The following is a 14,464-nucleotide window of genomic DNA, read 5'->3' on the forward strand; positions in this document are numbered from 1 at the left end:
ACAAGTCTAAAAGCTTATTTTAAATATTTGGAAAAATAATAAAGTCAAATTCATGAGACTTGGCAGTCGTGTGTCCAATTATAGGTCAGACATATTTCTAAAGTTTTGGTGCGATTGCTTGGCAGGTTCAAGTAGCTCCCATGCAAGTCTAAAAGCTTATTCTTAATATTTGGAAAAATAATAAAGTCAGATTCATGAAACTTGGCAGTTGTGTGTCCGATTATAAATCAGATATATTTGTGAAGTTTCGATGGAATTGCTTGACAGGTTCAGGTACTTGCCATAAAACTCCAAAAGCTTATTTTACATATTTGGAAAAATAATAAAGTCAGATACACGAAACTTGGCAGTTGTGTGTCCGATTATAGATCAGATATATTTGTGAAGTTTTGATGGAATTGCTTGGCAGGTTCAGGTACTTACCATACAACTCCAAAAGCTAATTTTAAATATTTGGAAAAATTATAAGGTCAGATTCATGAAACTTGACAGTCGGATGTCCAATTATAGGTCAGACATGTCCGAGAAGTTTCTATAGAATGATTTCAGAGCTTCGAGTAATTACTACACAATAACGAAAGGTGCAGGGTATAATTCAATCGGTTTATACCGACTGAAATGTTTTTACTTATTTTTATTTACTTTTGGTGGTATAAATATTGTATGTAGAATCATATTTGGAAGTGTGAGTTATAACAAAAAGTGAACACTTTCCTAAGAAAATTGTAAAGATTTAATAAAATCTACATTGTTTTATAACAAGTATTCTATTCGCGATCTGCTGCAAAGTGTATTAGTAAGTATCAGGTATTTATTTATTTGTTTATGTTTAGCTCAAACATTTTACATAACTTAAAATTAAAGAATATGCAGATACATATTTTTTAGACAGAACAAATTTTTTGACTTAAAAATTAAATTGAAAAATTATACAAAATAAAACTTATTAGTAACAATATTCCATTAAATATGAATATAAAGAACGAAAAGCTAAAACAAGAATTTGTTAAGTCAAATCTGTATTTGTTGCATAAACGCAGCATTCTGCTGACAGGTTCATGTTTCTCATAATTGGTCCTATGAAAAGGAACCATGAAAAGATCAGGGGAACGAGATATAAGGTTGGAATTAATCACAATTTTACTTAAAATTTCGGGAGAGATTAAGTCAGTTTTCATAAGCTGAAAAATGAATAACAAATCCGCGACGTCACGTCTTTTACCCAGTGTGGGTAGGTCAATTAATTTGAGTCTGTGCTCGTAAGGTGGAAGAATGAAGGGGTCTTCCCAAAGTGCGAACCTCAAAAAATGTTTTTAAATAGACTCAATCCTACTAATATGTATATCGTAATAAGGTGACCATACTTGTGAAGCATATTCAAGATTAGGAAGGACTAGGCATGTGTAGAGTGATTTTAAGACATAAGGATCATTAAACTCCTTTGACCAGCGTTTAGTGAAACCTCACATCGAGCTTGATGTGCATATGATATAATTATTGTGGTTTATAAATGGTAACTTGTTATCAAAGCAATCTCCCAGGTCTGTTATTGAATCAACTCGACTAAGAGCTTGGCCATTAAAGGAATAGTTTGTAAAAAATGGCCGTTTTTGCCTAAAGTAGCACATTTGTGAACATTTACATTGATTGGGTTGTTACTTGAGCACCAGTCGTAGAAGCGGTGAAGATCATTCTGAAGACACAACGCATCATTTGTAAGCTTATTCTTTTTTAAATTTTCATTTCATCAGCATAATTAACATCTCATTGTGCATTAGTATGGAAACAACATCATTAATTGAAATTATGAACAGCAGTGGACCTAAGTGACTAACCTGGGATACACCAGAATTAGACGAATGAAGTGAGGAAATTGCTGAACGAAAGAGGACTCTGTAAGTCCTGCCAGAGAGATATAACTTTATCTAGGCTAAGAAGTTATCAGGGAATCCTAAGAGTTTCAATTTTAAAATAATGTGGTACCAATTTTATGTAGCAGTATGTCAAAGGCTTTGCTAAAGTCGGTGTAAATTACGTCCGTCTGATATCCATTTTTCATATTATTTGAGAAAACTGTCACGGCTTCTACTAGATGAGTCACCGTGGATTTCTTTTACAAGAAGCCATGCTGACGCGCACTAATGAATGGCATATAATGGAAATAAATATTGTCAAATACCATCAACTTAAAAACCTTAGGAATTGCCGACAGTTCAGATATAGGACGATAGTTTGACACGTCATTATTATTGTTTTTCTTATAGATTGACCTAATGAAAGCTTCCTTCCACAGGGACGGGAAAATGCCCGAAGAATAAGACTTATTAAAAATTACGGTTAAGATGGGCGCCAGAGAAGAGCAACACCTGCTTAAAATAATCTCAAGAACTCCATCTGGTACAGGAGAAGGACTAGAACCCAAATTGGAAAAATACTTTTCAACCGCAAAAGAGTTCGTGGTAAAATTTGTAAAGGTAGTTGTACGATAGTTATCAATGTGCCGAAAGTCGCCAACATTTAATTGAAAAGATGAAAAAGAGTAAGATTCGGCGAAAAAGTTACAAAAAAATTCGGAAATAATTTGGGAATTATTACTTGTATTCCTGCCGAATTTCAAGAAGGTTGGATAACTATCACTTTTCCTCTTGTGGTTTATGAACTTCCAAAAGAATTTGGGATTACGTACTAAGTTATCCGAAGTTTTATAGATATAGTAGTCGTAACGTTCTTTTGCTGCTAATTTAAATTGATCATACGACAATCGGAAATTATCATAATCCCTGTCGTGGAGAGTTATTTGTGCCACAGTTTATTCTTTTTGTTGCGAAGTATTCTCAGCTCTTGGAAAAATCATGGAGGCCGAGAGCCAGTATCTTTATATTTCAACTCTGGAATAAATAATTCAAATATTTAAGGCAAAAATTTTGTTCTACGGAAATAAGTTTCTAGTAAAGATGTATGTACGTCTTAAATTTCAGCTTTCTATCTTCAAGTGAAAAAGTATTGTAAAATGTCCACGGACGGACAGACGGACAGAGTGAAACTAATAAGCACTTTTTTCAAAAATTTTTTGGAAAAGTGCTAAAAAATTATTACAATTTTAAGGCACTTGTCTTGATAGCGATTTCCTGTAATTGCTTTGCTAATTCCTGTAATTATTTAATTTACTTACACAGAATACGCCTCAGTACATAATTTACAACACAATGTTTGATTTGATTTAAATTTTAAAAAAGCTTTGCTACCAGCCGTATCGAAAGGGTTAATTCATTAAATGTAAAATAAATTTCAATGTCTACAGCTATATTGTAAGCAGATCAAGCTCTATGTTGGGATTCATTAAATTTTGGTTGAAGGAATTTAATAACTCGTACATTTTGAAACCGTTGTTTTCTTTTCTTGTTCGATCTTTCCTTCGAGAGCGCTTCGCAACGGTTGTCTTCATACTGCAATATTCATAATAACAGGGTTGAGTCGGACCACAAAGTTTTATTAACAATTACGCACATCAACTTTCTTGGGACTATACGATTATTTTTCCGTGAGAATTCTTGATTTCAAAGTAAAAATAAAAAACAAAAATTAAAACTTTTAGAATATTGGATATTATACGCCATATGGAGTCTTGAGAACATAAGTTTTATAGTTTCCCAGATGTTTTTATAAAATTACTGAATTGTGGAAATGTTAACGGTAATATTTTCGGACGGTGACATGATTCCTCTCTTCTCAAGATTCGAGTCCCGGCGAGCTACTTATTTGAAGTATGGCTTTTGGTGATCGACATTTTAATTTTAATAGAACAATGTAGATACCAAGTATTCAAACAATAATAAATAAATTCTCAGTTAAATTTGTATATCAGCTTTCACAATTTTCATATTTCATGGCTTCTATGTGCTGAGTATATGCTTATGAGGCAGTATACACACATAAGATGCAAATCATCAATCTGAAATTGGTTATTAATTGACCCACGGTAATGTTTAAGTTAAAGTTTAAGTTAAGAAATTTTACAGTTATTAAATTAAATTAAACTCTTAGCTCTTATAAATAGCTAATTTCGTGAACCCCAAGTGTTAATGAGTCTCGCATAAATTGTTCGTTCTTATAATATTTTCTGATACTGCTTTTATTTCAACTGATAAATTTCATTTAGCTTACAGTTAATAATTTGGAAACACATTCATCCTCTGTTAGGATTAAACCATTTATAATATATTTTGGTTTTCTACATTATAAACAACTTTTTACTCTCAACTAATAAATTTCGTAAAATTTCTACTTATTTCCAAATTTTCACATTTATTGGAAGCTCTTTTTATTACGTTTTCTTCGCAACTTTCATCAGAAAATTTTGAATTAATATGACGATTATTATTGTAGTGTCATTAAATAATGCAAAATTTTACCGCTTTAGTGATGTTATATGCTCTTATTTCATCTTGTGTTAAAATATGCTTATACAAAATTCTTTACTTAATAAATATAATAATTTATATTCTTAATTCATTTTTACCGACTTTATTATAATTATTATATTTATTTATATTATATAAATAAATATAATAATTTATATTCTTAATTCATTTTTACCGACCGTATTGTGTAAACAATAGGTAGGTTATGTGATGGCAACAAATTTTGCATATCGAGGTGGGAAAGCACTTCTCCATAGTAGGGAAGTGTAAGTAAACTTTTTTTGGCAACCTGTCGGTCCGTCGGTCTGTCGGCCTCTCGGTCTGTTGGTCTGTCGGTCTGTTGGTCTGTCGATATGTCGGTTTGTCGGTCTGTCGGTCTGTGTGTGCACGCGTGTATCTCAAGTTCTGCTGAACCGATTTTGATGAAATTTTATATGTAAGTTTATTTCCACCATGGCACGGATTGATCAACTTTTGGTATATATCAGGCCTCGGGAACTGCACTTTTTAGCGGGCCTGTTCTACATATTTAAACATTTTGAATAAAGCATTCAACCGATTTACTTGAAATTTCATATATAAGCTTTTCTCGACCGTCCGCAAAAATTCCTAACTTTTGGAAGAAATCAGGCATCAGCAACTGCGGGCCTGATATGATACTGATATGAACTGTTTACTACGGGCCAAATATACATTTTTGCGTATATAAAGGGAAATTATTAACCGATTTCATTGAAATTTAATACTTGAATTCCTCGTATTAAAACAATGAACATATAAATTTTTTGGAAAGATCAGGGCTCGAAAACTGATTTGCGGGCCGATTTTACATTTTTCACCCTATCTACGGAACGAATTGATGGAATTTCTTGAAATTTAATATTTGAGTTCTAGTTGATTGGCGAGCATTTCAGGGAATTCGGGTAGCACAAAACGAAACTCCACTAAGAGCCAAATTTACATTTTTCTAGGTATGTTAATTATAAGCTTACTAATGTCCTAAAAATTGAAAGGAAGTATTTAAAAGACATTTTTATAATATTCTGTAACCCTATCACTTAACTAGACAATATACAATGCGGTCGGTTATGTGCTGACGACATCAGATTTTTTATATTATTAATATGATTAGCAAATTTTTTTTATTGAACAATTATATTCTCTGTTATTATACAATTATATTCTTTCATGTTTGGAAAACTGTTTTTTGGTTGAAACTCGAATGTTTAATATTTTTATTATTTTTAATATTTTGTTCAATTACCTGCAAATGTTTTTCAGTATCTTTACGATCTTATTCATTGTCGCGACAATGAATGGAAAAAATAGAAAATTTCCGGGACAATTGGCTAATATTATGATGTAGGCTATGTATTGAACAATTATATCAAAATACTAAAATCACTATTTTGATACAATTGATCAATATTGATTTCAAGTTTATTAATACTTTCTCCATAAGGAGTAAGGTTGATTATATGCAAAATCTTTTTCTGCTTATTTCAACTTCCGGATTGAATCAAAATGTAAACAGAACAGAGGAGCATCGAGGGAAAATATTTTTTATACAATGACTGAAAAGTTGAAATATAATTAATTACTACCACCTATACTCAATGGAAAAGAGTTGATCAGTTGATTTCGATAAAATAACACTCTATTTGAACGAAAAAATTAAACGATATGTTTAAAACAAACAAATGATTTCACAATATGGCTTACTGCTTTGCTGCTTTGTAAAATCAATCAAAGTGAAAAAATGAGAAAAATATAATGTTGACCATGTCAACGGGTATCAAAGATTTGACGAATTTGTTATCCTATGTGCGAGTAAATATGCCATACGGGACTATGGGACAGACTATGACTTTAGGTTATCGTAATACCATATAACTTTATGTAAAAGTTCAGCACTGTGATTTCAATATTTTCTAAGATAAAGTCAAACTGCTATTAAAGTTGTGTGACAGCAACCACAAGGAGTCGAGAAATTCAGTGATTTTTATCACACATAACAATCCTATTAATACACACGAAAGTTCTATATTATAGTTCCAATAATTTCTGAGATAATGCCAAATAATTTTTTGAGTTGTGTGGCAGCTATCACAATTGCTCATTAGATTTCAACAACTATTAATAAATGCAGCTGCCACTTTAGTATATTTTATCTTGAAAAATTTTAGTACTGTAAGCTGAAGTATTTTTAAGATATTGCCAAATAATGTTTCAAGTTTTATTAGCTACCAGAACGAGCCAAACAATTTCAGTAACTTTTATCAAGCACAATGGCCGTAATAATATATTCCCATGTGCAAAATTTCTTAACTATAGCTTCTGTAATCTCTGAGGTGTAGTCAAATAAATTTTGAAGTTATATGGCAGCTACCTGATACAGTACCTCGATTATATTAAATTTAAATAGGCTTCTGGCATTTACTATAGTAAACTTTTTGTGCAAATTTGGTGAACTTAGCTCAATTCGTCTTTGAGTTATCGTTGGAAAACATATACTTGAGTCTATATCTCAGACCATTATTTCTTAGCGTTATAAACGGTAAGGCTTCGAACATACGGTCGTACGGGTATAAAAATTTATTTTTAATAATAACTATTCGTTACACAGGGACAAAAAACTGTGTTTTTGATTATTTATAAATTGATAAACAATTTGTATCGTTCTAATTGAGCGTCGGGGGTTACTTTTGAAATTTTTACTTCCTTGTTATTTGGTTAGTATAATGGCCTACTTTTTGTATATTCACTGTTTTAAAACATGGCCGCAGCTTATAAGCTGCCGTTGAATTTCAAATAATTTGAAGAATTGAAGCTCCAATATGAAGTCATTACGTGTATTACCGGTTGTAGAGTGTATTGTTTCGTTTCAATTACCTTTAATATTATTCGACACATTAATCATATTCCCTTTCTGTTTACTGAGCTGAGGCACGAATTGCGACCTTACTTTATATTTTTGCGTATACAAGGAGAAATAATCAATCAATTTACTTCATACTAAATATTTTAATTTGAATTGTTAAAACAATGAATGCATAAATTTTTTAGAAAGATCAATGCTCGGAAACCGAACTGAGGGCCGATTTTACATTTTTTACCATATCTAAGGGAAGCATTTCTTCGAATTTGATATTTGAGTTCTAGTTATTACTGAAACTAACTAGAGCAATTTTCAAGGAATTCAGGTGTCACAAAACGAAATTCTGCCAAGTGCCAAATTTACACATTTGTAGGTATGATAACTAAAAGCTTGCTAACTGGCCTAAAATAGAAGGGAAGTGTACATTTAGTTTTCTCATAAGTTCATTTAGGGTATTGTGAATTCGTGATTATTGGGTGTATTGAAGTGTATTGTCAAGGTTTAAATTTATACAGAAATTAATATCCGCATCGTTAAAACTTTTATCACGATCAGTAATTGTTAATTTTGGTTTACTAAGCGTGGCTATATACTGCATAAACTAATTTTTGATGTTTACCCATTTTGTGAACTTTAAAGGCAATATTGGAGCACTCTTAGAAAATTTATAAATAAAAATTAAAAATAAGTTTCCCCTAGTTGGGAACCACATTTCGTTTCAATTTTTTTCTTATGTAGCCGAATTCTCAATTATTAAAAATTTTTTTAATTTCTAACTTGAATTTGGAAAAATAATATTTACTTTTGAGGTCCTGACATATACTATTAATATCTGTGTGATTTGTATGTGCCGACATATAAGGTCGTGGGTAAACTCCTGTAAATCGCGATTGGAGTATAAAAGTACAATTATTAATTTTAAGTGTTTCGAGAAGTGTTTTATGTACGTGCTTTGAAATATTTTGTTATTTCATTAGATGGATTTTTTACTCCACTTGAAAGCATTAGAACCTTTCAGTTGACTTTGGAGATAAGTATCAATTTAACAGGTCATTGAGTTAACTACTTGGTGACCTTAGTTTTTATCTACCGTATTGTGTGTAATAAGGTGGGTTTTGTGATGGCAACACATTTTGGACGTCGATTTTTCGGTGGTTCATTGTAGACAAGCGTAAATAAACTACTTTTAGGGAGATTTCGGTTTGTGTGTGCACACTTATATTACAAATTTGCTCAATATTTTAGTTAAAGTGTGAATATCATACTAAGTATGATTATTTTGTTTAAGTAAACGTAACAGTTTTTTTCGATATATTTCACGAGCACTAAGTTCATAAACTTTTTGAAGATTCCGCAAGCATCCGAATGGTATCCTAAAAAACTCATAATGAACATTATTTGTTCGCTGTCTTTTTAATACAGGGTACAATATTTTTTAGGTGCAGCCAAAATATATCAGGTCTCAATATTTGAGATATATCAGGTCCCCGGAACTGAACTTATTGTGGGTCAATTTTAAATTTTCGCCCATATAAAGAGAAATAATCAACCTTGAAATTTAATATTTAAATTTACAGAGTTAAAGCAATGAAAACATTAGTTTTTTTAGAAGGCTCAGATCAAACTAGAGGCCAATTTTACATTTTTTACGATATCTGCCGAAGGGATCGATGTAATTTCTGGAAATTTAATATTTGAGCTCTGATTGTTATCAAAACTAACTGGCGAGCTTTTCAAGGAATTCGGATCACACAAAGCGAAACTCTACTAAGAGACAAATTTACATTTTTCTAGGTACGTTAACTAAAAGCTTACTAACGCCCTAAAAATAATACTTTCAATTAACTAGACAATAAACATTGCGATCGATTATGTGCTGAGTATTTGGTTTAGTGTTAGTACTCGGATCAACATTCATTTTACTATATGCTGTTACGCCGAATGTTACTATTATTACTATAGCCATTAATGTCACCGGTAGTATTGTAAAAATTGTTATTCTATTTCGAGAGGGACTACTAGTATAATTATGGCGAAAAGTGTTTCTATAGTTTTGCATTAGAATGGAAGTCCTATCGTGATAATTGTTAGTATTAATAATATTAAAATTACATGCTTCTACCAAAACTTTGACTGTTCCTAAAATTGTTACTACTATTATTTGGAGAAAATTGCTTCAATATTAACTAGCTCTTTAGCCTGTGAATCAGGCTCATTTTTAGTTTTATTATTTAGCCTACGATAAATGCTCTTGATATCCTCATAGAGGATATTTCTAGTGGAATTATCAACAATAATTTATAAAACACTTTTTGTCATCAAGTATTTTACTAAAACATCTTTAATTTCGGACCAAGCTTTAATATGATTATTTTATCCCTATTGCCGCTCAAACCTTATCTAGTTATTCAACCTAGCGACTACTGGTGTTGATTGATTTATTGCTGCAAGTCTGATTGGAGAACTGCTGATACGATAATACTTTTGCTTAGCAAGTTTTTCATTTTTTTAGTGTTCCTTTTACAAAAGTTTTTACTACTGCCCTCATTTTGCGTTTTTTTGTTTTTAAGAGCAGAAACTTAAAAATTCAGTTTCAAATTCATTGTTAAAATGTTTTCTTTAATTTTTAGTACTTTTCCAAAAAATTTTTGAAAAAAAAGTGCTTATTAGTTTCACTCTGTCCGTCCGTCCGTCCTTCCGATCGTCATGCGTGGGCCTGTTTGCAAAACTTCTACATTCTAGAAGATAGAAAGCTGAAATTTTATATGTACATAGACCTTTACTAGAAACTTATTTCCGTAGAACACAATTTTCACCTATGTCCCCCTCTGTAAAAGCTATACCCCCCAAAAATCCTAAAAATGGCAGTTTTAACTATTTTTTGCAGTGAAACAATAAGTCTTTTTAAAATTTTGGAAAAGCAGAAAAATAGTGGCTAGCTTCTTCTATCGCAGCATATTACTTCTGAACTTTAAAGAAACAAAATGGCCGTTAAAATTTACTGTTATATAAAACCCGTTTTTTCCAAATTTTTAATGCCGTTTTTCATAAATATCATACAGCTCTTAAATATTCATAAATAGTTTATTACGTTAGAAGAAAATTTTCCCCTCTCAAGTTATCACCTCTTGAAATTTGTAAAATTTAAATTTTTGACGCTTTATATTTCCGAAACCGCAAGCTTCTTCAAATTTCTATAAACGCAAAAAGCCAATACTACTTTTCTGCGTTTGCAAAATTTTAAAAATGCATATGGTTCTATTACAATATTAATAGTTGAAAAATGGATTTTAAGGGTTTTTGAGGGGTATAACTTTTGGAGGGGGGAGATAGGTAAAAATTATGTTCTACGAAAATTAGTTTCTAGTAAAGAAACTAGAAAATTAGTTTCTATGTACATATAAAATTTCAGGTTTCTATCTTCAAGGGTGTAGAAGTATTGTAAACAGATACACGGACAGACGGACGGACTGATGACGGTCAGACGGACGGACGACGGTCGGGCGGACGGACGAAGTAAAACTAATAAGTTCTTTTTTTAAAAATTTTTCTGAAAAATGCTAAAAATAAACGAAAAATTAAAAGTTTTAGAATATTAAATATTTCACGGCATATGGGGGGTAATAACATAATTGTATACTAACGGAAAAAAGTAAATAAATTAAATTTATAGCATTAGAATATCAATATTTTAATTTCTTCTTTTTAAGTTGTGAATCCAACCAGTATTTTAAAGCATGAAATCTATAAGTTTAATTTTACATTTTGAAATGAGAACGTATAAAATAAGAATGTAGTTGCATATTAACCTTTAACCGACGTAAATTTTACACCGTGGTAGTAAATTTTACACCATCGCTTTTGATTTTGTAGTTACTCCCTTATATTGTTCTCTCACACTTTAATATTCTCTATACCTTCATTCTGTTGCATGCTCTCTTACTCAGTGTTCATTTTGTTATCGTGCGTAAAACTCATACGGCGAAATTAGGAGAGAGGTGTAAAATTTACTACCAGGTCGGCGTTTGTGGAATTTTTTCAAAGAAAATATTTTACTACCACGTCTAAGTTAAGGTAAGTACTTCATGGAAAAAAAATACTACACGTCTACATTATCGTTAATTTTCAATAGAAAAATTTTTACACCACGTCTAAATTTAAGTTACCATAAATAAACGCTAAAAATTTCGATTGTTATACCAAACAATTTTTTAGAATACAGCACAGTATGGACAATTCAGAAATAGAAAGAATTTTGGAAGACGATGAAAATTATGACGACGAAGATGATGTAAGTGAAGTAGATGATGACATTATCGATCCAAACTTTTGTCCAGAAACTCTTAGCGACGTCAATTCAGAAATAAGCGAAGTGGAAAGTGATGACGAAACTGTCGAAGAAATACATATACAACACACTTTAAATGACGAAGTAAACGAAGAAGAAATGCAAATTAATACTTCCGCCCCTTCTAAGGAAAAACCCGTTACGTCAAGCAAATTATGTTATATTTATCCATCTAAATTAAAAAGGAAAACTACACATATTTGTTTAATTTGCGAAAAGCCAATGTGCATGGGTTGCAGTAAACGCATGTGTATTAACATAATATTTTACACGAAAAGACTGCTTGTTATTTTTTAGATCGTAAGTTATATTGAAATGTTTATACTTTTTTTTTAAATTTTGTATATCCGGCTGTGAAAAAATGCCTATTGATTTTTTGTTGTATTAATTTTTTATTTCGTTTTGAATAGTACAAAATACATAAAAAAAAACAAACAAGCTTTTGAAATAAAACACCAATTTTTGGAAAAAAAAATAATTTTTTTTCTTTTTTTCTTTCAAGAATAAACACATTCTTGTTTTAATAAACACATAAATTTAATATTGAAATTAAATTTATTTCAGTACTTGGGTAATATAAATTTAATATATTAATATATTTGAATCTTACAAAATAAGGTGTAAAAATTACTACCACTTCGACGAATATGTTAAAAAATTCCACCTCGTAGGTTAAAGGTTAACCTCAAACTGTATGTTGAAAGCTAGTAGGAATAAAGTGTAATGAACATTTAACAATAAATTGTGCTCGCGCCCCAATCTGTTCTTTAATTTTCTCGAAACCATTCCAATAAATTTCTTTCAGGACTACCGTGAATCACCAGACTAGACTGGAAAATGCAGAAACCCATCGTCCCAGAGAAAGGGCTGCCTTTATGTGAAAAAAATTGCTGTGTAAATGCAGCTTTCGTCCTAATTTTTTTCTTTCTCCACCTGAATGAAGTTGCTACATTTTTCAGATTTATAACATCTAAACAATATTACTTAAAAATATTATTATAGGCATAGCTTTTAGTTTGTATAAACTCCGTCACAAGAAATCTTAAGACAACTTCATCGATTCCTCTACCGTGGCCAAGTTGTAACAATGGTCTCATTCATGAATTGTTTGCCAATTTTTGTAACTTCTCATACCCTGAAGCAAACCAAGATTGCTCCAAGTATGACTCTTTGATCAGAATTCAAAATAATAATTGGTTGAATTATTTGATTTTATTGGTCATTTTTCAAAATCATTTTGAAAATGTTATATTAATATTCAGTATTATGTTGTATTAACATTAATATTAAGTTTTTAGTTGCTTATTGTTTGGTATTATAAAAAACTCTTTTTAGCAAATATGCGATTCACAAAGTTAAACTTGCGAAACCTTGTGAAAATATTTCAGTACACTTTTTCCATTTACTTAAATTTTAAGGAATTCACGACGTTGGCCGCTTATAATTGATCCTCAAGGTCAAGCAAACAAATGGATCAAAAACAAAGAAAAAACTAGTAAGCTTTGCATTATTCGACCAGGGCAAGCAGATAGTACAAGAATTTTAGAGAATGCACTACAATTTGGATTACCAGTTTTGTTAGAAAACGTCCTTGAAGATCTTGACCCGATGTTGGAATCTATTTTATTAAAGCAAACTTTCAAACAAAGTGGAGCATCATGCATAAAATTGGGGGATACAATAATAGAGTATAATGTTAATTTCAGGTAATTTGACAGCAAACGAAATATCAGCGTTTAAAATGATTTCACACCAAATTTAGTTATGTTAGTACTCGTATGTTGTGATTTTGAAATGTTAATGCACTATGAATCATTATCTTTCTTTGCAAAAATGGCAAATATATGCTTATAATTAACTTGAAACAAAGAAAAGAGCTGTTTATGACAAGTTCGGTAGTGGAAGTTTTAGTTATTCCTAGGTATATTTCTGACATTAGTTATTCCTAGTTATAGTTCTTAATAAATTTTTGTTACTATATTATTAGTGTGTACGGCTTCTGTACAGCGAAAATATTTTACTTCCTACGACTTTTTTATTACTCCATTTATAAGTAGAATTTCTCCATTAGAAGATGTTTTTACCGACCGTAATGTGTAATAGGTAGGTCATGTGATGGCAACAAATTTTGCATATCGAGTTTTCGGTGGGAATGCACTTCTCCATGGTAGGGAAGTGTAAATAAACTATTTTTAGTAACCCGTTGGTCAGTCCGTGCACTCGTGTATCGCAAGTTCGGCTGAAAATGGCCCGGATTGATCAACTTTTGGGACATATCAGGCCTTGGGAACTGCACTTTTTAGCGGGCTTGTTTTACATTTTTGACCATTTTGAAGAAAATGTATATATAATTAATCGATTTACTTGAAATTTCATAAATAAGCTTCGCTCGACCGTCTGGAAAACCTCCTAAATTTTGGAAGAAATCAGGTGTCAGGAACTGGACGTTTACTACTGTCCAAATATACATTTTTGCGTGTATAAAGAGAAATAATCTTCTAATTTTTTTAAGAATTTAATAATTCTATTTAAATTCTTCGTACTAAAACAATGAACATCTAAATTTTTTGGAAAGATCAGGGTTCGATCATATCTTCGGAACGAATTGATGGAATTTCTTCAAATTTGATATTTGAGTTCTGGTTGTTACCGAAATTAACTGGCGAGCATTTTAAGGAATTCGGGTAGGACAAAACGAAGCTCTTAGTACCAAATTTTCCTAGGTATATTAACTATAAGCTTATTAATGTCCTAAAAATTGGAAAAAAGTATTTACAGCCATTTTTATAATATTCTGTAACACTTTCACTTAACTAG

At 31.1% G+C, this 14,464-nt stretch overlaps 1 protein-coding gene across 1 annotated transcript in view; it reads left to right on the forward strand.

Moving 5' to 3' along the window:
- Positions 1–14,464, forward strand: part of LOC129611557 (dynein axonemal heavy chain 7-like) — a 277,416-nt gene that overhangs the window by 83,620 nt on the left and 179,332 nt on the right. The window contains exon 7 of the mRNA XM_055524754.1: positions 13,066–13,353. Within this exon, the coding sequence (XP_055380729.1) occupies positions 13,066–13,353 (288 nt within the window). The remainder of the gene's footprint in view (positions 1–13,065; positions 13,354–14,464) is intronic.

Source organism: Condylostylus longicornis, unplaced genomic scaffold (assembly GCF_029603195.1).
Source record: "Condylostylus longicornis isolate FDR11 unplaced genomic scaffold, ASM2960319v2 ptg000052l, whole genome shotgun sequence".
NCBI classification, from domain to species: Eukaryota; Metazoa; Arthropoda; class Insecta; order Diptera; family Dolichopodidae; genus Condylostylus; species Condylostylus longicornis.